The sequence below is a fragment of the Anabrus simplex genome, chromosome 4 (genome assembly GCF_040414725.1).
Source record: "Anabrus simplex isolate iqAnaSimp1 chromosome 4, ASM4041472v1, whole genome shotgun sequence".
Taxonomy (NCBI): Eukaryota; Metazoa; Arthropoda; class Insecta; order Orthoptera; family Tettigoniidae; genus Anabrus; species Anabrus simplex.
Genome location: NC_090268.1, coordinates 227,603,110 through 227,629,181, shown reverse-complemented (window position 1 = coordinate 227,629,181; position 26,072 = coordinate 227,603,110). Strand labels below are relative to the sequence as shown.

The 26,072-nt window shown below is 39.8% G+C and overlaps 1 protein-coding gene across 1 annotated transcript in view; it reads right to left on the bottom strand.

Moving 5' to 3' along the window:
* LOC136872598 (E3 ubiquitin-protein ligase TRIM45) overlaps window positions 1–26,072 on the bottom strand; it is a 362,766-nt gene that overhangs the window by 310,921 nt on the left and 25,773 nt on the right. Inside the window, exon 2 of the mRNA XM_068227494.1 lies at window positions 24,232–24,405. Coding sequence (XP_068083595.1) covers window positions 24,232–24,371 — 140 coding nt within the window. The 5' untranslated portion in view covers window positions 24,372–24,405. The remainder of the gene's footprint in view (window positions 1–24,231; window positions 24,406–26,072) is intronic.

Below are 26,072 nucleotides of genomic sequence, written 5' to 3'. Positions count from 1 at the left end.
TTCAATTCAATTTGTTAATTAGTTCGCCTGCAGCTGAAGGGTTTGTATGCTCCGAAAGTTAAAATGGCATGCTGGGAGAATGACAGTCAATGTGACCGAGATTGTTCGCAAGTTTTCGGCATTTCCCTCAGTAGTTATAACCATGTCCACCTCTGTGGTGTAGTGGTTAGCGTGATTAGCTGCCACCTGCGGAGGGCCGGGTTCGATTCCCGGCTCTGCCACGAAATTTGAAAAGTGGTAAGAGGGAACGGGGTCCACTCATCCTCGGGAGGTCAACTGAGTAGAGGTGGGTTCGATTCCCACCTCAGTCATCCTGGAAGTGGTTTTCCGTGGTTTCCCATTTCTCCTCCAGGCAAATGCCGGTATGGTACCTAACTTAAGGCCACGGCTGCTTCCTTCCCTGTCCCTACCAAACTTCCCATCCCCCACAAGTCCCTGTTCAGCATAGCACATGAGGCCGCCTGGGCTAGGTACTGGTCATTCTCCCCAGTTGTTCCCTCAACTCAAAGTCTGAAGCTCCAGGACACTGCCGCTGAGTCCGAAACCAACCCTGGAGGGTAAACATATCGAATATAATTTAGTAGAATGACATGTACGTTTTGTTTAACGCCTCTCAACTAACAAGGGTCAACGGAACAGGAGCCAAGCATTACAGGCATTCGCAATAAAGAAACCGTTTGTTTCATTTGTGATGAATATGGAAGGGGCGATGTTTAGATGCACGGTCTGTGGCCTATGGTTTCATTTTTAAATGTACTGGTTGGGAATTACGTGTGCGATACATATAAAAAGAAAGAACTACGCGTTTTGAAGACCTATCATCATCATCATCATCATCATCATCATCATCATCTGTTTACCCTCCAGGTTCGGTTTTTCCCTCGGACTTAGCGAGGGATCCCACCTCTACCGCCTCAAGGGCAGTGTCCTGGAGCTTCAGACTCTTGGTCGGGGGATACAACTGGGGAGTATGACCAGTACCTCGCCCAGGCGGCCTCACCTGCTATGCTGAACAGGGGCCGTGTGGAGGGATGGGAAGATTGGAAGGGATAGGCAAGGAAGAGGGAAGGAATCGGCCGTGGCCTTAACTTAGGTACCATCCCGGCATTCGCCTGGAGGAGAAGTGGGAAACCACGGAAAACCACTTCCAGGATGGCTGAGGTGGGAATCGAACCCACCTCTACTCAGTGGACCTCCCGAGGCTGAGTGGACAACGTTCCAGCCCTCGTACCACTTTTCAAATTTCGTGGCAGAGCCGAGAATCGAACCCGGGCCTCCGGGGGTGGCAGCTAATCACGCTAACCACTACACCACAGAGGCGGTGAAGACCTATAAATAGACATATTTTCTGCATCTTAACAAAAAGGAAATGTTTATACTTTATTTCTGTGTATTGATTTTTCTGTCTGATTTAGACCTACATTCTCTTGTATTTCTGTTTATTAGGGTTGTGTTTCTTGTTATTTTGAGGATTCTAAAAACTTTTCGTAAAATAATTTAATTAATTTTATAAGATGATAATTGCTGAGGTTGATTATTTAAACCATAATCATTTGTTTTCAAGTAAAATACTAAAATAAGTGATTTTAAAGCCTAATTAACGTGTAGCGAGTCGTAACCGTAATTTTTCAGACGTGGGAAATGCCGGTCAAAGTAGGATTTTCATTTATAAAGTATTTTGTAACATCCTAAGTTATTCTATTTTATAGGAGAAAGAGAAACACCCAAGTAATATTACTGCCAGCTTCATTTTGTTCCCAAACCAAAGTATTCAAAATATAGATCATTCCGCGTAAGTGAGCATTATGCCACCAGTCTCCCCTAATTACTAATAAAACAATCCTACATTGTAGGTAAGCCAAGTCCATTCCAGGGAAGGTGTAGTATTCACAGTGCATTATACATTATGCCATGTGCTATGGGGGAGAGTAAACGTTTTACTTTCATAGATCTGTCTCGGCCTCATCCTTGTCTTTGACAATAAGAAAGTGACCGAGGTATGAACGATGATAACAAGCCACCCCCTACGCAGCAAGTCCCTGAAATGAATGGTGTGCAAATGACGCTCGCAGGATGTATGGTGGGCTTGGCACACTGATAAGCTATGTATTAGCACCTTGAGGCTCAGTAAAGAAAGCACCTCACTCCTTATTTCCACTAAGTCACACGCGAATACGACTTCTTTGGCGCGCCGCACAACACACTAACTCGTTTTAATGATTTTAATTTGTAATAATTATATAGGTCGAAAATCTAGCAATATAGCCTATTTTAACATTACGCTTTATAAAAAATTATGCCACAATTAATTTTTTTAAATATTATTAGTTTAAAGCAAAAGGAAGGATTGCAACAACTATCGAGGTATCTCATTAATTAGTGTACCAGGCAAAGTATTCACTGGCATCTTGGACGGGAGGGTGCGATCAATCGTTGAGAGGAAGTTGGATGAAAACCAGTGTGGTTTCAGACCACAGAGGGGCTGTCAAGATCAGATTTTCAGTATGCGCCAGGTAATTGAAAAATGCTACGAGAGGAATAGGCAGTTGTGTTTATGTTTCGTAGATCTAGAGAAGGCATATGACAGGGTACCGAGGGAAAAGATGTTCGCCATACTGGGGAACTATGGAATTAAAGGTAGATTATTAAAATCAATCAAAGGCATTTATGTCAACAATTGGGCTCCAGTGAGAATTTATGGCAGAATGAGTTCTTGGTTCAGGGTACTTACAGGCGTTAGACAAGGCTGTAATCTTTCACCTTTGCTGTTCGTAGTTTGCATGGATCATCTGCTCAAAGGTATAACATGGCAGGGAGGTATTCAGTTAGGTGGAAATGTAGTAAGCAGTCTGGTCTACGTACGCTGACGACTTGGTCTTAAAAGCAGATTGTGCCGAAAGCCTGCAGTCTATTATCTTGGAACTTGAAAATAGGTGCAATGAGAATGGTATAAAAATTAGCCTTTCGAAGACTAAATTGATGGCAGTGGGTAAGAAATTCAACAGAATTGAATGTCAGATTCGTGATACAAAACTAGAACAGGTCGATAATTTCAAGTATTGAGGTTGTGTGTTCTCCCAGGATGGCAATATAGTAGGTGAGATTGAATCAAGGTGTAGTAAAGCTAATGCAGTGAGCTCGCAGTTGCCATCAACAGTATCTGTAAGAAGGAAGGCAGCTCCCAGACGAAACTATCTTTACATCGGTCTGTTTTACGGGAGCGAAAGCTGGGTGGACTCGGGATATCTTATTCATAAGTTAGAAGTAACAGACATGAAAGTAGCAAGAATGATTGCTGGTACAAACAGGTGGGAACAATGGCAGGAGGGTACTCAGAATGAGGAGATAAAGGCTAATTTAGGAATGAACTCGATGGATGAAGCTGTGCACATAAACCAGCTTCGGTGGTGGGGTCATGTGAGGCGAATGGAGGAGGATAGGTTACCGAGGAGAATAATGGACTCTGTTATGGAGGGTAAGAGAAGTAGAGGAAGACAAAGACGACGATGGTTAGACTCGGTTTCTAACGATTTAAAGATAAGAGGTATAGAACTAAATGAGGCCACAACACTAGTTGCAAATCGAGGATTGTGGCGACGTTTAGTAAATTCTCAGAGGCTTGCAGACTGAACCTGAAAGGCATAACAGTCTATAATGATAATGTATGTATGTAAGCAAAACTATATCTTAATCTTAAAATTTGCCTGTTTTGGAAATGTAATTTTCAGTAATGTTTGCAAAATAAAATCATGAAAGATACAGTCAAATGGATTTACATATAATGCAATCTAATACCTGAATTAAGTCAAATGAGGACGTTTCATGATGATATTAAGGAAAACAACCAATGGCACACTAGACAGTAGAAAGTAATAAAGAAGACCTTAACTGACACGCTAGTCGGAAAAGGATTGCCATCCCTGCCCTAGGCTATCTCTGACAGTTGTTCGTGGAGCTTTTGGAGATCCAGCAGCCTTCGGGCTGATAGGTAAACAAGCAAACAAACAATCATACATACATACATACATACATACATACATACATACATACATACATACATACATACATACATACATACATACATACATACATACATACATACATACATACATACATACATACATACATACATACATACAGTACCTGGCCACTTTGTTAGACTCAATATAAAAATCTTAATTTTTCTAACAAAATGTTATATTAAGAGACTTTTAATGGAATATTACACATTCACTAATGGATAGCATTACAGTATGTTTAATTTACGATGTCATACGCAGTTTTAAGACTGCAATTCTAATATTTAGTCAGTCCACCCTTAGCTTTTATGAGTGCTTGCACCCTGCGAGGCATACTTGCAATGCAAGATGAAGCTGCTGCTCACAACTTTTCATTATGGTTCCAATGAAATATGATCTTTTCAAGTAGTTGAAGCTTGGTAGTGATACACTCTTTACCAATTTCATGTTTCAGACATTGCCACACATTCTCACTCGGGTTCAAATCGGGTGAATTACCACGCCAATCCAAAAGAAGAATCCCTTTCTCTTTCAGAAAAGCTTTAATAGATTTTGCTATGTGGCATGGAGCTCCATCTTGCACATGAAAATCTTGTTTTCACCTTCACTAAACCAGTCCTTCAATTGAGGGATCAGTCTCTTTTCAAGTATTTGTCTGTACTGATCCTGACGCATTATACCCTCCACAATCTGCTGAAGACGTCCCGTTCTCTTTCCACTTATCACTGACCAAATCATGACCTTGGTAGGATGTTTTACTTATTTGCTGGACGCAATTCTTCTCATACTTTTCACTAGATAATTTTCTTACAAACTGGGATTTCTCGCTTGACACCTCAAAAGTTGATTCATCACTGAAGCAAACCTAGAAATTAAGATAATGTGTATGAAATTTAAAGTTGCAAATACTCGTTGGAATTTTCCTAGCAAAACATCATTTGTTAAGGAATTTATATAAAAAACTTACCCTTATTCAGTCTTCTGCTGTGAAATGGTGGTGTCTTCTTGCCCACTGTAGCCTCCGTTTCATCATTCGCTCAGTAAGTTTGGCTTTCTTAGCTGGTCGACGACATTGGTACCCCAAGCTGCAAGTACGTCGACGCACTGTTCTCTCAGAAACCTTGATACCACCGTTGTTCAGTTCTTGGATTATAGTAGCATAAGATGCCCTTCTGTTTCCTTTCACAATTTTTACGAGAAAACGTTCTGCTCTTGGAGTCAGAATTTTCTTCCTACCACATTTCCCTCTTCTGTTCTTCGGGTAATCTCTCCCGAGTTTTATTTGTATTGCTTATATGACACACAGAAGTCTGCGATATTCCTGAATGGGCAGCAATTTCTCGTCAGATTTCCATGCTGCAAAAGTCCCTTCGCAAACTCAATTTTGCGAGGAGAAAGGCCCTGAGACTTCCCCATAAATCTGTTATCAAGAAATTGTTTGATTTCCCAAGTAACAAATTTAAAACCACTGCTACCTCATAAAGTTCCTGTTATCAACACAGATTTAGCGTAAATTTCTAAAATACAGCAAGACAAACTGTTAAAAGTTAATTATTAGTAAACCAAACACACATCTGACACAAAAACCGCGGGAATTATTACCTCATATGTTTACGGCAAGGTAGGTACTAAGTTAACAAAGTAAAGAAGGCGGGAATTTGAAAAGATAGCAAGTTCCAAAACCCACATTATTATCAAGAATACCATGTCCTACAATGCAAGTATCAACAGTGGGTTTGCTGTCACATAAATCCAAGAATTAGGGTGTCAAGTGAAAAGAATTGCTAAAAAGGTCCTTGAGTCTAATAATGTGGCCAGGTACTATACATACATACATACATACATACATACATACATACATACATACATACATACATACATACATACATACATATAGATACCTAAGTATCCTCGGAGCCGGAAGAATAAAAGGGTACAATAAAGAAGGTCGCATAAGAGTTATATAAGTAACGGGAAGAAATAAATACACGATCTCCAGGTCGTCTTCTAGGTTTTACAAGACATGTTCCATTTGAAGTTAAAGCTCAATAACAGCATTGTTCAACAGAAGAAGTAACGGAGCGCTGTACGCTTGGTTTTGAAGATCAGAGCAATGAAAAGTCTCTTGCCTGTCCTTAGAAGCTAAACCCCAGAGGGGAGAAACTGTGAAGAGGCTTGGTGAATGTGCCGTATCTGCTCTAACTATACGAACAAAGGAGGAGCAGTCTTCCACTTCACTTTAAACTGTGTTAAAACTGATGACATTATAGATTAAAACACCTTGTTGAGGAATTTTATACTGAAATATCTACAGTGTTTTAAAGGAGAAAGAAAGTTGGTTCCTAAGGCAAATATATCTTCTTCATCATTCCGTATTTCGCTAGACTCCGCTAGCAAACAGTGGGTGGAATAAGATGAAATGAGATTGGTATATATATATATATAATGGAGGTAAAGTACAACTACAGCAAATTCAGGCAAATAAATTTCCCAGGATATTGGTGATGATGAGGATGTTTGTTATTTAAAGGGGCCTTCAGCTAGGTCATCGGCCCCCAAGACATTGGATTGCGTTGCTAGGCTAATAGCCACATAACAATAACGTATGAAAATAGCTAAAAAGTGAGATAAACTATTGAAAATTCAAAAAGTAAAATTAAAGAAGGGGATTCTGGAAACAAGCTGGCCAGAATGAGAGGAGTTATCTAGTATGCGAGATCTCAGTACTGGGTTTTACGGTGGAGTTATATAAGTAACGGAGTAATGGAGTGTCCAGAATTGCGTGGATCAGTTATGTACAATGGAGGTTGAGGAACTCGCACCTGGAAGAACACTTCTGTCTCTTTATCAATATACAATTAAATCATTAAATTATTTGTCATCATCTTATTTCATGAAATACTATTTCCAATATTCCGTTATATACTGCAATGGATCTCATTTGTAGTTTGAAACGGCACATTTTGTAAATATCAAAATGTTTAAAAGATGCATTCAAAAGTAAAGGAAGAACAATTCAAACTAAAGCTATAATAATTTAACTGACTGAGCAGTCGTTTAATATATCTACCGTGGAACTGCATAGCGTACGCGACTCATGTCAAAGCGTTGAGTGTTTTGTTTACGTTCGCTTTGAACGAAAGGCATCTGCTAGCAACCGCAATGCTCAGAGCCTCAAGCGGTGGGAGCACGGCAGTCATAAAATACACTTATTTTCGTCCAAACATAACCTGAATGGCTGTCTGGAATATGAAGGTAAATACATATAAATAAGACTACGGCTTGTTTTCATGCTAAGACTCATCCACATGTTCTAAGTTTCAAAATATAACTATCAAATATACCTCTTAATGTTATTGGTATACGAATGAGATTTTCTCATTCTTATTTCATACGATGACCTCAGAATGTCTGATCATCTCTGTGTTACGAATTGTCTGTGGTGTAGTAGTGCCTCAACTCTGAATAGTCAGCGCACTGGCCTTCGTTTCAGAGGGTTTTGGATTCGATTCCCGACCGCCTGGGGATTTTAATCGCGCCTGGTTAATTCCGCTAGCTCTGCGACTGGGTGTCTGTGTTCTTCGTAATACACATCTTCATTTGCATACAACACATTACACCTCAGAATCACGCAACAGTGAACACATCCCTGAACACAGAGGTAGAGTCAGAAAAGGCATCCAGCCCAGTGCTGTCAGATCTGCAAATGATATTTCGGAAGATGGTGCTCTAAAACTTCGGAAGATTAGTCAAAATTTCGGAAGATGTTAAGAAATGTGGCTAATTATTATTTTTTATTTATTTTACGCTCACATTGGAGCACTGAAATCAATCTATATACAGTCAAGTCTTATGAATATTGGTTACAAATTTGGTTAATGTTTCTTCTTTTGTTCCCAGAAATGTTTCATTCTCTCTGACCTGGCTACCCGTTCTTCGTCAGTTATGTTGTACTGTTTGCGTGTATAGGTCTTCAGTTTCAGTCTCACGTCGTTATTTCTCAGGATCCTCTTCTCTTCTCTGTTTTCAATTTGTTGAATTGTCAAGCCTAATTCATTTAAATCTTCTTGGACTTCTTTGAACCAGTGATTTTTAGTTTTCCTATTCCAAAATTAGTTTAATAAATGTTTGAGTATCCTAGTTTCTGGTAGTCGTGATATGTGACAGTAAACGGCAACTCTTCTTTTCCACATTGTATCTATTATAGACTCAGTCTCCTGGTATAAACTTAGTTTCTGGTAGTCGTGATATGTGACAGTAAACAGCAACTCTTCTTTTCCACATTGTATCTATTATAGACTCAGTCTCCTGGTATAAACTTAGTTTCTGGTAGTCGTGATATGTGACAGTAAACAGCAACTCTTCTTTTCCACATTGTATCTATTATAGACTCAGTCTCCTGGTATAAACTTAGTTTCTGGTAGTCGTGATATGTGACAGTAAACAGCAACTCTTCTTTTCCACATTGTATCTATTATAGACTCAGTCTCCTGGTATAAACTTAGTTTCTGGTAGTCGTGATATGTGACAGTAAACAGCAACTCTTCTTTTCCGCATTGTATCTATTATAGACTCAGTCTCCTGGTATAAACTTCATTAGGTAGTAATCGCCATTGTCCATCTACTTGGTGTTTTTTGTTTAGAATTGTTCTAATGATTCGTGTATCTATTTTCTGTAATTGAGTTAACATCCAGCGATAGAACTGAATAACTTTCTGCCATCCATTTTAATATCTTCCTTTCTGATTATGATTGTTGTTTAAAGGGGCCTAACCTCTAGGTCATCGTCTCGTTCCCCTTCTTCTTTCTCCTTGCCCTCATACATTTGGTCCTTTAACAGACGTATAAGGATCGCGCCGTAGTAGGATTTTACTCTTCGATTGCCGTTAGGAATTATGTGGTAAGTCATGTAACTCAGTCGGCTGTTATTTAAGAGTGCTTACATGCGAGAGAGCTCTACCAGCGGTACATTAAGGAAGTCATTCTCAAGATAATATATCAGTATCACACCCTAAATTCTCTTGGCCACGAACCTACTACGCAGGCGTAGCAGGGGGAGAGGTGATACTCCCACGTGGCGCGTCCCAGGTGGCGGATAGGGGGGTCTTAACCGGCTTGCCGGCGGACTTGAGGGAAATAAAATACCTCTCGCGGACCAAACACACTACCCCCTGCGGGTGGGGGATGCACATGTAGAATACACCCGCGGTATCCCCTGCCTGTCGTAAGAGGCGACTAAAAGGGGCGACCAAGGGCTGACTGAATTAGAACCATGAAACTAATTTTGAATCGTACCATCACGCGGGGAACACCATAGGTTGCCTGTACTTGCGAGTAGTACCACTAAATACGGTACGAAATAGGTTTGTGATTAGTAGCAGTAAAAGCCTGGCCTGGTGGATTCCAGTACCCGTGCGTCGTAACCATGTGTGCAACACCGCGGGTCTGGGCGTAGCCTGTGAGTTGTGCCACTATATGAGCGGCACCGTGGGTCTGCGTTGCCTGTGATTAGTACCCACTATGTGAGGACCACCACGGGAATACCGGCGCCCGTGTTTAGTACACCTAGGTGGGGAACCTTCTCGGTTTGCGTTGACTCTGAGTTGGGCCATTGTGTGAGACACACCATAGGTCTGCGTTACTTGTACGTATTGCAATAGTTGTGAGTAGTACCATCTTTTGTGGAACACCGTGAGTCTTCGCTACTTCTGATTAATACCCCGACATGACACATACCATGGTTCTATTTTACTCGCGACATGTACCATTCTGTGGGGCCGTAGACGTGGATTTTGCACCCCCTTTAGACACCAAGCATCATTGTGCTTTATAAGTGGTTCCTTGGTCGGTAATAATGTTATTTTCGATCTGTATTGAGTCCGATCCACTGGTTTTTGTTTGTTTTGTGTTTTGTTGAGTTCCTGTCCATCCATTCATTCTTCATGCCATATTTTATTTTTATTTTGGTCAGTGGATGCGTTTGCAATTTTTGTTCTTTCATTTCGTACCATTAGGGGCCGATGACCTTTGATGTTAGGCCCCTTAAAACAACAAGCATCATCATCATCAATTCTCTTGACACTGGTAGCAAGTGAAGGGATATTAAACACATGGTATTGTATTGTTGTGCCTAGTAGCTTGTGGCTATAAAGTGAGGAAGTAAAACATTGAAAGATTTCCGTGACATTCGTATTTTCAAGAATACTGTTAAAAATCGGAATAACCTCTGAAATTTCGGAGGATTTGGCAACACTGATCCAGCCGTAAAAATAGACTAAATCCATTCAGAATGTCGACCTCAGATAAATTGGGGAAAGGTCACGAAGAAGAAGAAGAAGAAGAAGAAGAAGAAGAAGAAGAAGAAGAAGAAGAAATGGCCAACTAGAGTAAGTACATTAGCACCAGGCTTGGAAGTGAATCAGTCGCAGCTCAGCATTTTACTTAAAGTTGAAATCGAGATGCAGTATTATGAGTTATGTGAGAGCATTTTGAGGCTGTCAGTAAACAGGACTCAAAACCATCTATTGTATGTCATGAATTATTGTCTTGAATGGTGGGTGGTCGCCGCTTCCATAGTGTACTGCCCGACTGTAGGCTACTCCTCAGTAAGGATAATCAGCCTGTTCGCTTCTGCTAATATATTTTGGGCATAAAATACCTTCCTTAGGCTGATTCTCCACGAGCAGGTAAAACGCCGCTGTTCGCCCGCTACAAACCCGCTTGTGGAACAGAACTATGGGGTATCTGTAGAGCTGTCTACACGGGCGGTTTGCACGCCGCGGGTGGACGCGTCCATGAGCGGGCAGGCGGGTCTAACGCCCGCAGAGGCGTCATTCCCGCTAGCGGTAGAACAGCGAATCATACTCCACTTGGCGGCAGTGAGCAGTTCACCCGCCTCTGTCGCACGACAGGAACTGCCTGAAGTGTAGTATATTCTTTACTAGCTGTTGTACCTGTGCTTCGCTACGGAATTCTACATTGTATACAGAATTCTAGGTTGGGTAGTGCATATGTTGTGAGCAAGATTGTATTAAGTTCCATAGCTCCTAACGTTACCTTAGAAACGCGACGGGGAAGTCACCAAACGTCTTTTCTCATATGAAGACTGGGTTAAGGAATATTCATTGTAACGGTCGGCCCGCTTGCCTACCATCGGTCACAATCTGGTTAGGGAGTTTAAATTACAATGGCAGTCACTCAATCTCCACCTGCCTTTTTACATCCTCAGAAAGACTGTCTTAGTCATTTTCTCGACTGAAATGAACATAGGTCATTACAATGATGTCCGTAGGAATGACACGATTAAAATCAATGTGTTCATATGAAATACTCGATCAAATAAAAAATCACGCAATTTCTCACTTTTAACGAACAGTACTAAGCTTCCGATCAAACAATCCGAATTTTCAGAGCTGGAATGACCAAGCCGTGATCCGTGAACACCCTTCGTCTTTTTTTCGGCGGGGAGGGGGGCGGGTCGAATAGTGGAGAGTCCCAGGGCAAAAACTATGCCCTTTTACTAGTCTGTTTCCAAGGAATACACGATGAATCGGAAAATCTCAATTCACTACACTGGCGGCGGAAAAACTATCTGACTTGGAGGCAAAGTCTTCCTCAAAGCCAGAGGAGAAAGCCCCTCTTCACTGCTAATTAGGAATAAAACGAATATAGATATAATAAAAGTGAAGCGGAAGAAGCTTTTCTTACGAAACGGCTCTTTTCAGGGTTTCATTTTGAATTATTTAGTTAATTGTGGTGCTATAATTTGGAGTAGGCCTAAATTGAAATTCTTTGTTTTGTTTCTTTTGTTTTGCAAGTTGCTGTACGTTACACCGACACAGATAGGTCTTATGGCGATGATGGGACAGGAAAGGGCTAGGAGTGGGAAGGAAGCGGCCGTGACCTTAATTAAGGTATAGCCCCAGCAAATTGTAATTCTAGACCAGGTCATACTACTACTACTACTACTACTACTACTACTACTACTAAGTGAGCCTCTGTCTTAAGTGTGCACACTGCTCATTCAAAACAGCGCGTCAGAGTAGGGATCGAATAGATGGAATACTATGATGAACCAGTGTATTACGTACTAGCAGTATCAGGAAATCTATGAACCAGAGGAATGGAATGCTAAAGAAGAACGTTTTCTGACTCCCCAGATATTTCCCGCCAATATTCAGTCAGGCTGTTATACTTCGTACGCAACAGTAATCCCATCTATCGGAGTTGAGGTGCAGCATAAGAGACAAAGAACATCACAACAAACAATGGTCAATATAATGTTATTGTTGATGAATGTTGTGCGCTTTCAATATTGTAGGTCTTCACATTTAGTTTTCTTAATGATGATGATGATGATGATTGTTGTTTAAAGGGGACTAACATCGAGGTCATCGGCCCCTTTAGTTTTCTTCCGACTCTGAAATATCACTCTTATCATAGTCGGTACGGTAAAACTGAAATGGTCGGAAATTGTATTCTCTATAACATTTGTTATGTAATAAGTTACTTTTCGATAGGACTAATAACATAGGTATTTAAAAATTAAATTGTAGGCGCATTCCCCTAAACTACGCTTTCATACAGGGCGAATAACATTGTTTATAGCTTAGACTGTAGTTTCTTATTCCCCGACTCCATGTACCGATTTTCATTATATTATGTCAACCCATTTTATCCTGGTTCCGCTTTGATATGGACTTAGCAACAAAAATAAAAATTCATGAATTTCTCTGTTGTCATAGCCGGTACGGAAAAAATGTATGGGACATAAATGATCGGAAATTTAATTCTATATAACTTGAGTGATGTGATATTTATCGATAAGACCACTAATAATATATTTTTTTGAGAATTAAATTTCAGGACTTCCCTAGTATTTCACTCGTTTAGTAATATGCACCTTAATAAGTTCAAACAGCTCATCGAATGAAGCAACTGACATTGTATAATATTGGAAAAAAATTCCGGATAGCTCCTGTGTTCGCAAAACGTTAAATGAAATTTTCCAGTGGTGAGCCGATTCGATAACGAGGCTGAGTCCACCAACGTTTTTTTCTTACAACATTTCTTTTTAAATATTACTAATAACTTTACTAATAACTGTAATTAAACAGCCCCGACAACACAACCTATTTGTACGACATCCATCGTTACAGTACGGCAGGTTTATCGCTGGTGGAGAATGGCTTCGCGTGTCGCCGGCGTTTTTGGCGCTGTTTACAGGCGTCAATTCAACCGCTCGTGTAGAATAGGCAAAAAGTTTGAGCGGTCAGGCGGGCGAACAGCGGCGTTTTACCTGCTCGTGGAGAATCAGCCTTAATGTGTCTGTGCGTTACGTTCCTGTGGGTTACCTCAGTAAGAAATGAACCAACCAAAGAAAATAAATGGACTGGTGGTGGTGGTGGTGGTGGTGGTGGTGATTACTGTTTTAAGAGGAAGTACAGCTGAGCAACCATCCTCTATTAACACTAATCAGAGGGGAAAATGGAGGAAGTCCGGCACTTCGAAAAAAGGAAAGTATCGGCAAAAGAAAGGGAAGAGCCAGGAAGGGCGTGAAAATGAAAGACTCCCTAGACCTTGAAAATCTAATACCGTCGGGGTCGGAAAAGAACAAGAGTTGACCAAGGGAGGTCGGATAGGATAGATGGAGGTGAAGAGCCTGACATAAGAAAGTGTAAACAATGCCAGTCTCAGTTAAGGGACCCGTAGTCGCATGGTGAAAGCCTCCGAGCCCCTCCGCCTTTTACAACAGGCTGAGGATACCGTGGATGTATTCGACCACCCCCACCCACAGGGACATTTTTTTCGTAATTGTAATGTACATCATGCATGTTCTGTCTTTTGCTTTCTCAATCCGTTCACTGATTGAAAATGCGACGCGTAATTATGTTTAGTATTCACTACTCGTAAAACAAAGACTTAAAAATCTATTGAAACAAAATAATCTATGAATGCATGTCCGCCTAGGGGCTCATAGATTAAGAGTAGGAAATATGGTTCCCTGACTGATACTGTCCACTGCTAGGCTACCATTGATTTGTGTAGACTCCTTTCTTCTCTGTTTCCTACTCGACCTCTCTTCGTGAACTTTTCTTCTCTTGCGACTCCGGTGGCATTAGGATTGCGAGACCTAGGAAGTTTTCCATTTTTCTTCTTTTACATACATTGAATTTTTAGCCGATATCTTCATTGTACGAAAGGCTTGACCTCTTCCTGCTATGATTACTGTATTTTGGAATTATTAGTAAAGACGTTGTTTTGCTGCTTAAAACAACACTACGGAAATTCTCCCAGAGGGACAAACTACATTTTTACAATATATATATATATATATTTTCAAGCTGTTTTACGTTACACCGACACAGATAAGTCTTATGGCGACGATGGGATAGGAAAGGGCTAGGAATGGGAAGGAAGCGTCCGTGGCCTTAATTAAGGCACAGCCCCCGCATTTACCGTTTGTGAAAATGGGAAACCACGGAAAACCATCTTCAGGGCTGCCGCCAGTGGGGTTCGAACCTTCTATCTGCCGAATACTGGTTACTGGCCGCACTTAAGCGACTGCAGCTATCGAGCTCGGTTTCTTTTACAAGATATAAATAGCAGCTACTACCATCGACCTCAGTATTTCGTCTGCTTTATATCAGGTTATGTTCCTTCATCTTACCGTTAGCCTACTGACGTCCTTCCATCAAGTTTTGTTCTTTCCTGTCCCTGGTTCTAGTTTGTTAAGGGAGATGTACGGTTCCTTTCGCGGTCTTCGACTTTTATCCTTTTTAGCTCCATTGTGGCAACCTCTTTATTTACGAGATCATAATTTCTTTCTTCTCCTTTTTGCCTAGTGATTGAGGATAATAAATCAATACTGTACACACCTTCACATCCCAGAAAATTATCCGAAAGTTGAGTCTAAATGAGATTACTGGTATCAAAAGGAGCAATCTCCAATTTTCGTCAACAATGAGTTACTAACAACATTGTATTGTACCGTACTACTAGCTCTCAACTAAAATATGTTGTTGTTTTTTGCAACAAAAAAAGAACAAAATCCCATAATTTCAGGGCATGCTAGTATATATAATGTTGCTTCCAAACAAAACAATTTCCGCCATGTGTTGGAATCAACTGGGACAATCTCCACAACTACCAATCAGCTCTTTCCCTTCCGGTCATGTGAGTGCTGCCATATTAATTCAATGGAGTTATAAAGTGAGACTATCCTGCTGACGTGTGAAAATTTGTCGAATTTGTAGTTATATTTGGAGGTATAATCTGTATTCTGAAACTATATGAAGGTGCAAGAATATAATTATTATATTATCAAAACAAGCTGTCACTTTCTTCGTAGTGTTTTGTTATGGACACGATACCGCAAAACTTGCTATGTCAACCACAAAAGCGAGCAAATGGACCCGGGATCAAAGGAAATGGAAACCAGTTGTTGCTACAATACTGAGGTAATAACAGCCTGTGCTGGGGAGGAGGAGGAAGCCAAAAAATTAAAAACATATTGGAAAGCAATATCAAACTAAATTTTATGTTCGGAAGTGTAAACGTAAAAAGGTCCCTGCACAGATGCTGTTCTGAACCCAATTGAATAATGACACGTCACATTTATCCTAGGTAAACGAGTAAGTAATAGTAACGCGGACTGTCTAAAAGTGCGATGTAAAAGAACGTAAGAGGGGAAGCACATACCATACTGACAATAACATGTTTGTGTTCATTACAAAGAAAAACTCTTCCATGTCTGAAATGAACCCCATGGAAACACGTGCGAACATCGTACAAAACTTTTCCCGAGCTTCGATATTATTTGGATGTGCTGCACAGAGCAGAAAGAGAGGACGAAGCCGGCGAAAATCTGCGAGATGAGTTTTTGTGAAAATATTTATGACGATGACTCTCTTTTGATGGTTTAAGGCGACACTCCGGAGATAAAAAGTTACCTAATGTATGGATTTTCTCGAAACTTTGTGGGAATGTCACCTACATAAAAGTAGATATAACACGAACATTTCTTTCATATACAATTAATATATTTTCCAAAATAATTCTTTTTTGAAATTTTTAATTCCATTTTTTCATGAAATTTAATTAACATGTTAATGTAAATTCGTAATTAGGTAGATAATACTTCTTTTAAAAGCACTACGTATCGTTTTTTCTATACATCATTTATATAAGGAGATATATATCGTCCAAAATTTTGTATAATTTTTACGTTCTTCTTCTTAAAAATCCCTACTACTTGAAAAAATTCTGCAATCAAAAATTCCATACGCAGGTTTCTTAATATAGCTGTGATACATATACCATACAAATTTTGTTACATATGGCAAAAATTTATGAGAGAAAAATGGGATTTAAATGTAAAATTGCAATTGGCAAACAAAGCATTAGTATAGTGATACATTGTTTGAATTCAGCGGAATAACTTCGTGACAAGAAAAAAGAAGCTCAATATTTTCAATTTCAGTCATTAAAAATTTCACAAAAATGACCAAAATATCGATTTTTATCTCCGAAGCGTCGTCGTAATTCATATTTGAGTTTCGACCAGTGTTCATCATTAGCTGTGAACTGTAATCCAAATCAAAGAATTTTGTGTGTAGTTCTAAAATGACATATCAATTGTGTTTAACATTTAAATGTTTTGTTGAAGTAGATATGTCCAAAATTGCAGGGCATTTTATTACGACAGTTATCCTTAATTTATAAATGTCTCCTACTTTTGTTTTACTGATTATCTGAAGGATATAGTCTTTTCTTCATTACTGAATGCGCTATTTTTAATTTGATTGTACCCTTTAATGTTTGTAAATCTAAAGATGAATGTGTTTCATATTGTTGTCACGTCTTCTGTTCCGTCTAAATAATTGACATACGTCACTTTTGTAACAATATTAAATAAACGTACCGTATTGTGCCATTCCTGACCTTTCAGTTTAGTGCGAAGAATATAAATAATATTATAATGGCATTTGTACTAAAATAAGGAGTGTAGGTATAACAATTACGTATGTTGATATCAAAAAAGAGCAATATCCACGAAAATATTTGTTTGTATCAAAAATAAAATTGAAAACACCTAAATAACTATTACTCATATGCTTGGTTTTCTTTCATTATACTTGTACCGGGCGGTACACCTCCACGCCGCTAATTCAAAAGGTGCGCCAGTTGAAACTCCTCTGCTGGAGGAAGTCTGAACTTTATTGACGGTATTAATTTTCTACTTTCTCAGAAGATGTCACTACCTGTAAATTTTGGAGTTTTAGAACTGTGTCATTTTTGATGTGTTTTTGTTTTGCTTGAAGTAAGAAGTGTGAACTTTCTCTTCTAGAGGACACTACTGAAGAACTACAATAGTGCACCCTAGTGCGAAGAAAAAGAACTGTTCTTTGGAGAAAATTTTATTTCAAAAGTTTGTTCTTTGTTAAATTTCTTTCAGTCATTGGTTAAGTTGGCAATATTACCCCTTTCTTTCCCCTTGTTTTAAATCTAGCCAATCCCGAATTTTGAAATTAATTTTCCACCAATAATGTGTTTCTTCTTCATCTTGTGTAGGGGTTTCTCTTTATTCTCCAATAAAGTGATTGTGGGCGGGTGTTCTCATTCCCCTAACGCCTAGAACCTTCCGCGAGAGTATATAAACTGCTGATTTTAGGGTCTCTGCGCCACTTCTGTTCCATCTTTCAGTGTGTAAAGTACATAGCAGGGGGCGGGAAGCGCCTCTTTCTTCGGCAGCGGTCAACAACAAGGTAATGGCCAATTAATAACTTCTTTCTTTGCTAGCTCAGCAGCTTTAACTCTCGGGGCGGGTCCGAAGCTTTTTCCATTATGTAACCTTCCTTAAAATGTAAAGACACTTGTATCTATTTCATCTTTTAAACTGCATATCGGGATAGAGAGTGCTTAACCCTCTCGAGCTCCCAATCATATTGTTTTGAGGTGAACTTATTTTTCTCAACCTATTCTTCGTTAATATAATGTAAATTGTTCTTTTCTGAAGTCACCTCTGTAGTATGGGATTAGCCCTTGCATTAACGGCCTAGTGCCAAGTAGGTTTTAAATAAAGTGTATTAGGAGTGCGGAGAGCCTCCTTTCAAGTTGGTATTTTAGAGGCCATATAATTAACCTTTTCTCACTTAATAGGCCTCAGTAGATTGGGTATTTTACCCCTGTGTTTATGTCCGTTGAGGACAGCTTGAAGGTGGAGTTTGGTGTGGCCCGGGAGAGGCTTAAATTTGAGAGCGAGTGGCTCTTTTCCGGAAACTGAGTCTTGTATGCCTCGAGGAGGCTTTACGGTGTAATTTGGAGCAAGTGCTCCAGGGTTTGATTGGGGTCTTCTGCCCCGTTGTTGAAATTTGTATATCGTAAAGTTGGGCTAGTTGCTCAAGAATTGTGTTTTCAGGGCTCGAAGCCCAAATCCTGTAAATACTGTAATTGTACTTTGTTGTCTCGCTACTCCGTACCTGCCATTCTTGTTATTTCTGAATTTTGGAAAGAAAATATAACCTTGTTAAATTTTACATTTAACTTTAATTCCGTAGTTGGAGACCTATTCACACCCGCACCTTCTTTCACCTCTACCTACCACGGAAATCTCCGTAACAATTCTCATACGACCCGTTTGCTGTATACTTAAACAAAAACCCATTCAGATAGAGATTAGATAAAAAAATACTCCTACTGTGCAATGCAGGAAAGTGGAGATTGCTCCTTTTGATACAAATAGCCTCAAATTATCATTTCAAGTGACTTCGGTTTAAACCTCTTAATATGCCATTTATAGTCTACCTCAACCGTGGAAACATCTTCTATTTTGAGATCTTCCTTCTTTGGAGATGTAGAGTTTTCAATTTTCTTTCCTTAATGTCATTCTTCTGCCTTTGCTGGGGAGACCTAGGATTTACAGTACATTATGTCTTGTGGTATGAACTAGAATAATTGTGTTATTTTCATTGACCTGCCTCATTGATATTCACAATATGAAAGTGACTGAGGTATGAGCGATGCTAGTAATACTATTCCTAACGCAGTCAGTCCCTCTTATGAATGGTGCAAAAATGTCGCCCAGTGGGTTGGTTGGTTCATGCATTTCACTAGGCTTGGCAGACTGATATGTAATAGCAATTTCTGGCTTACCCCACTCCTTATTTCCCTTGTACGCCTCTTCAGTGATGTCTAGCCATTTACAACAGGTGATGGCGAAGCGGACTTAATACTTAACGTACGTACGTACATACATACATACATACATACATACATACAGTAGAGTCTCGCTCAACCGACCGTCGCTTATCCGACTCTCCGTGTTATCCGACACTAGTAGGCTTAATTTGAACTTTAGGTGGATGCAATTCTGGGACACGGGGTGTAAAGGGTGCGACTGTGGGACAAGCACTAGCAGTCATGCGGTAGGATTTTGCAATGTAGTATTGGTTGGGTGCGGATGTTATAGTTTTCATATCCTCTCTGAGTATGGCGAGTAAACGTAAGAAAGTGATTGTTTCTGTGGAAGACAAGTAGAGTGGGTTAAAGAGACTGGACAAAGGGGAAACTCTCCAAAAAATGGCTTCAGATTATGGTGTTGGACGCGTTACAGTGGAAGACTGGAAACATACGAGGGAATAAATTGAAAAGTGGTGCTCTACCAGAGCAACAAGTGATGCACTGAAAATTAGAAAAAAACAATGAAAAATGTGAGTACGAAAAAGTAAGTGAAGCACTATTTCTTTGGTTCACTAAAAACCAGGAAAAGGGCTTGTCAATATCTGGTCCCATTCTGCAAGAAATGGCGGTGTATATCCAGAAGGAGTTTAATAAAGGGACCCTGATTTTACTGCTATTGCTGGGTGGCTTGATCGGTGGGAAAAACGGTACGGCAATGGGCAGCTTAATATCTGTGGAGAAGAACTGTCAGCTAAATCCGATGAGGTTGTGAAATTTAAAAGAGAATTTCAAGAAATAATTCTTGATGAAGGATTAACCGGTGATCAGATTTTTAACTGTGATGAGACTGGGCTGAATTTCAAGATGCTGACATCAAAACTCTCGCAGCCCAAGCCAAGACGTCTGCACCTGGCTACAGGCGTAGTAAGAAAAGAGTACTGCATCTACTGTACAATTGACTTAATAAGACAATAAACAGAGTCCCGTAAAACATAGTACGTAATACAGTACAGCCTTCCTGTTTGTTTCAGTTCATTTTCAAAGTTATTCTGTATTATCCGACATTTTCGGTGATCCGACGTACTCCAGGTCCCGTTTAAGTCGGATAATCGAGACTCTACTGTACATACATACATACATACATACATACATACATACATACATACATACATACCATTCTTATAGAATGGAGAAATGTCTCCAGAAAACATTGCGAGCAGTTCGTCGATGTTTGCGGGTAGCAAGTATAACCCAATTGAACCCAATACCCTTCATAAGGTACATAGTTTTTCGTACTTGTTTCTCTAATGCTCCACCTGGGGTCGGTCTGAGTAGTTCTGACGGTAGAAACGCTGACTTTTTGCGTTCTGGTTCGATCCTGGTTCAGTCCGGTGGTATTTGAAGGTGCTCAAAAACGTTAGACTCGTGTCGGTAGACTTACCGGCAGAATGAAGAACCGCAGGACAAATTTCCTCCACCTCGGCCTCTCCAAAAACCGTAAAAGTAGTTAGTAGTTAGTAGTTAGTAGTTAGTAGTTAGTAGTAGTTAGTAGCCTTATGTGCTGCCTCATATGCTCACCACGGTGAGAAAAAAAGGATCCATATGAAATAAAAGAAATTCCTACTAGCCCACGTCTAAATTCTGAGGGCAAATGCCGCCGAAGGTGAAATGTAGAACTGCATTCCAAATTTGAAAAGCTTTCACTTGATACCCAATAACGTTAGATTATTATTTCTGGATACCAAACATGCAAACAACACACGTTGCATTCATTTTAACTATCTTGCAGAGATCATTTCCTTTAGTGAATCAGCGAAAGAAGCCCTGAAATATCGTACTAAACGCATGGAAACAGCTTTTCAACCTCTGCAAACCCACTTATCAGTCCATATCGATCTCATGCCAGGCTAAATACTGCGACTTCACGACAGTAGTATGGCCTGAAGCCTTATGTGCTGCCTCATATGCTCACCACGGTGAGAAAAAAAGGATCCATATGAAATAAAAGAAATTCCTACTAGCCCACGTCTAAATTCTGAGGGCAAATGCCGCCGAAGGTGAAATGTAGAACTGCATTCCAAATTTGAAAAGCTTTCACTTGATATGAGGAACCGCTGTTTTATGTTTTACAGTCATCTGTCTCGTAACACCAGAATATTTCGAATTCTTGATATTTGCGTGACTTGGAAATGTACGGTTCCATGAGCAACTGCAGTGAAAGAGGATCTGATCGATGTCATTGAGACACTGGTACAAGAAAGAAATAAGTTCAGGACCTGGGTACATGGGATGAAGGCAGCGCCGGAAATAGGATTTTTGCCAATGCGGGCAAATTTGCCGCCCTTTCTTTCACCCCCTCCCATCAAAATAAACAGTTCTATACGAATAATTTAGGTAATATATTTCGAAATAAATATCACCATCCCATAACATTAACTAGAGCACAGCAGTGCCCATCTATCTTTCCTGGATCCGAGGACACACCGGTTCTCCTGGAAATGAAAAGGCAGACATCCTCGCAAAAGCAGCCTCCTCATCCAATATAGAAATCACCTACAACAAATCACCCCTAAGCTATGCAAAAGCCCCAATCAAAACACATCTAATAAGACAGTGTAACAACCTCTGGACATGAGTACAGAAGGGTCTGTCACAAGAGAACTTTTTTTTCCCGTCACATATAGCCGACTCCAGTGCAACACTTAAGTGCCCGAATTCATTCTCACTCAAGTTTCTCTCCGGCCATGGAAAGTTTAACTGCTACTTAGAACGCTTCAAAATTAACATTGCAGGCGATTACTTGTGCTTTTGTGGATCTTCACAAACATTGGACCATTTACTGTTCAACTGTGCCATGTTTGGAAGGACAAGATTAAAACTTGAGTGTCATCTAAACAATTGTAATGTGGAACTTTCAAAGCCATTACACCATCTGTTCAGGAAGTCCTACTGATGAAAACAGTTCTTTAAGTTCATTCACCACATCTTCAATAATTTAGTTTCCTAATTTAGTGTCAAGGACCATTAATTTCAAAACTGATCAAAACTATAACCCTAATATACTCATGTACAACAGGGTTCAAACTGTCAGGGTATTTAATAAATGAACAAATAAATAACGTATTTCATTGGCTGAATTAAGGTCAAAGTAAAAACAAGCAGTTAAAAGTACAAAATATAAAACATGATTACTCATTGTACACATAATAAATTTAAAATTTCACCTTCCGAGCTTATTTTTGCAGCAAAAATGTTTATAATCTCATGATAGTTTATGGAAGCAGCTCGTATGTGCTCTATGGAGATTATACTGAGATTTATTAAGCTTTGTTGAGCATTCGTGCTCCTAAAATAAATTTTATTTATTTTCAGGTTGATGAACTCCTTTCTCTAGAGGAAACAGAAACTGGCATGGTAAGGAATATTTGTAAGGCTGTAGCAAGGTTGGGATACCCCTCTGCCAATTTATTTTTACAAATTAAATTTAATGTTGATGATGCAGTGGCATCTTGCAAGCATCTCTCTCTATCGCCAGCGCATGGTGATTGAAAATGTCAATTTCAAGTATAAATTCTTCCTTGTTAAGATCTTCTACATAAGTATCTGCCAATTCCGTATCTTTGGCATTTAAGTCCTCCACTTCCATTTCTTGAATTTGGACACCAACACAAAAAACTAATCTTTGCACTAATTTTCTCCAGTGCCTTAAACCTGGTACTCAGCTCCATTATCACTCTGTCAATTATTTCTAACAGGGGCATCCTGAACAAATCTTCCTGTGAATGCTCGGATATTTAATCCTCATAAAGCTCATCGGCCACTTTTTATTTCCTCTAATCCTATTTTCTTCGAGAATTTTACTGACAGGCCTATCTCATTATTTTCTGCTGATACTTTGGCCACAGAAATAGATTCGGAGGTACAGGAGACTCTAGAAATGTTAATAAAGCTCAAAAGGCCTTGAAAATTTCGAGCAGTTTTATCAATCGTAAGGTTTTCTCTTTGTATAAACTGACTGATATAAAATTCTTTTTTAAAAAATTGCATATAGCAGAAATCATTTAAAGCAAGGAATTTGAGTTTCCTCGTATTCTTTAAAATAGATATTTTCCTAAGTTTTTGTTTCTGATGTTGACAAGTTTCAACTTCTTCCAGAGCCTGTAGAAATTTATCAAAATGCTTGTAAACATCTTCGACCGCCTCTACTCTTGCAGACCACCTAGTCTTGCTCTGGGATTTTAAAGTTATGGATACATATTTTTGTAAGATTTCCCATCTTGAAGTTGAAGCCACAAAGAATAGATATGAACGATGGATAGTTCCAAAAAAAGTTTGAGTTTCGGCATATGTGTCGGCTGCATGTGCTCCTACTAAATTTAAAGAGTGAGCAACACATGGTACAAAATAGGCCAGTTGATTCTCCTCAAGAATTCTTGACTGGACCCCTTTGTACTTTCCAGCCAGGACTTAACTGATGAGATGGCACAGATGTGCAGAAGACTGTGTCGACTGAAAATTTGTGGTCGAGAAGCCAATGTCATCAGAGAATCGTAGCGAAACAGTATAACTAATTAACTAATTTCATTAATTGAGTAGGTAAGTAGATACCTATCAACTACCGTATCTTTCAGAAATACATAAACATTTCATCGTCTGGAATCAGACGCAGTAAAACACTAAGGGAAAATGTTCCCCTCGTGGTATGTGGCAAATTCTCCCCTCAGTGGTTAGACGAAAGAATATTGGCACGGATACAATGTCGTGGCAGGAATAGCCTAGGATTTTCCCTCAGACCAAAGTAAGCTGGTCGGCAATTACTTAAGGTACGATTGATGAGGGGCGAATGCTACATCAATCCTTATTTAAATTTACTAACAGCCTGGTCTCGCAGGAATAGCAAGGGGAAGGCTCCCCTTCCTTACGGCGCAGATGTTAACAGTCTTTGTTAAAACCGGGCTCTGCAACACGAGATGATGTGTGTCCCTAGCTAGGGCATAGTGATGGAGACAAATAGCAGTCATGGTAGTCCTACCTTGTTCGACGAGGTACTGCTGGAGCAGGCATTGGAGCTACAGCGGTGGTTTGAGGTCGCCGCTTAGGGGTCTTCAATTCCTCGGACTGACGACGTCGTGAGAAGCTTCCGAAGATCGCAGTGGTGTGATCCACTTCCATACTTCAACAACGAATTAGTGCATCGCGAGCCGGTCTGTGGAAATAAACATACAGGTGTTACCACAAGTTGGTTATTGAGTATACATTCTCTTAGAATTAAAATTTAAGAATTTGTCAAGTCAATACGGAACCGGGATGAAATTCGTCGTTCGTAACAAGTCTATTAATCAACAAGAGCGAAAAGCATTTTGACAACTCATTTCAGGAGAGTAAAATTACATCTTGAAAATAGACCTATACAGTGAATTACAACTGCCATACAGGGCCTTTCAACAAGTTACCGGCAGGTTCAGGAAACGTCTATAGCATGGACACCAAAACTACGCCCCGCGAGCCAAATACGAGAGCAGCTTGCAAGCGCGAATATAACGTTAATGACAGCCGAAAAGCGCGAAAACTTTAGGAATAACACAGCGCTCATAGGGTTGCAACTTTGTTGAAATTTGATCCTCATTCATTCATTTACTTATCTACCTGCAACCTGATTATGGCTTTACCGTAGTCACACCAAGTCTTCTTTGCCAACTCTTTTCCTTTTTTTTGTTTTGCTTTTTTTTTTGTTGCCTCCTTTTTTTCTAGATGTATTACGTCGCACCGGCACAGATAGGTCTTATGGCGACGATGGAATAGGAAAGGCCTAGGAGTTGGAAGGAAGCGGCCGTGGCCTTAATTAAGGCACATCCCCAGCATTTGCCTGGTGTGAAAATGGGAAACAACGGAAAACCATCTTCAGGGTTACCGACAGTGGGATTCGAACCCACTATCTCCCGGATGCAAGCTCACAGCCGCGTGCCCCTGACCGCACGGCCAACTCGCCCGGTGTTGCCTCCTTTGGTGCATGGTCAGTGGCATTTAATCTTTAAATATGTTTCTTCCTATAACTCATTCAGTGCATTAACAAGTACGAGTACAAGGGTACATGGCATCCATACAAATAAAATTACAATCTTGTCTGTACACTTCAATTTTTCTTCGCACAGGACTTCTTTTTATCTTAAATATAGGCGTAAAAATGTTGAAAGTACTGTGTGTCTAATTCAATTTCTGTCTGTCTGTGTGTCTGTCTGAATATTATGGGAAAACGATTTAACAGAATTTCACGAAAGCCGGTATTTTATTTCAGGTATATCAGGGGAGTGCTTTGGGCTATGCATCATCTGATCATTATAGAGTGGCGTAGCGATATTAAGGGAAACAAAATAGGAAGTGTAAAATTTCTCCGTTAATGTTAGCTACATCCGAAAACTGCAACCAATATAAGTTGTAAAAAATATACCTTTCGATCTTTTTGTTCTATGCTTTTTTAATTATACAAGGAATAATAACGGAGATATTCGCGATTATTACATGTTTGATGTAAATTTAAATATATACGGAAATAATTAGTTCTACTGTATCTAAACGTATGTTGAATGCTCAGCCCGAAGGCTGGTTGAATCCTCAGCAGCTCAGCCATCAGCCATCATAAATGATCTAGGCGTCACTGAAGAGGCGTAGTTGGGAAATAAGGATTTGAGTAGTCTCCCGTTGCTTTCCTCACCGAGACAGAAGATGCTATTGCGTATCAGTCTTTCAAGCCTATCGAAATGTATGCACCAACCGACCCTATAAGTACATTTTCACACCATTCATAACAGGAACTGGCTGCATAAGGGATGACATTACTAGAATTGCCCATACCTCAGTCCCTTTCATACTGTC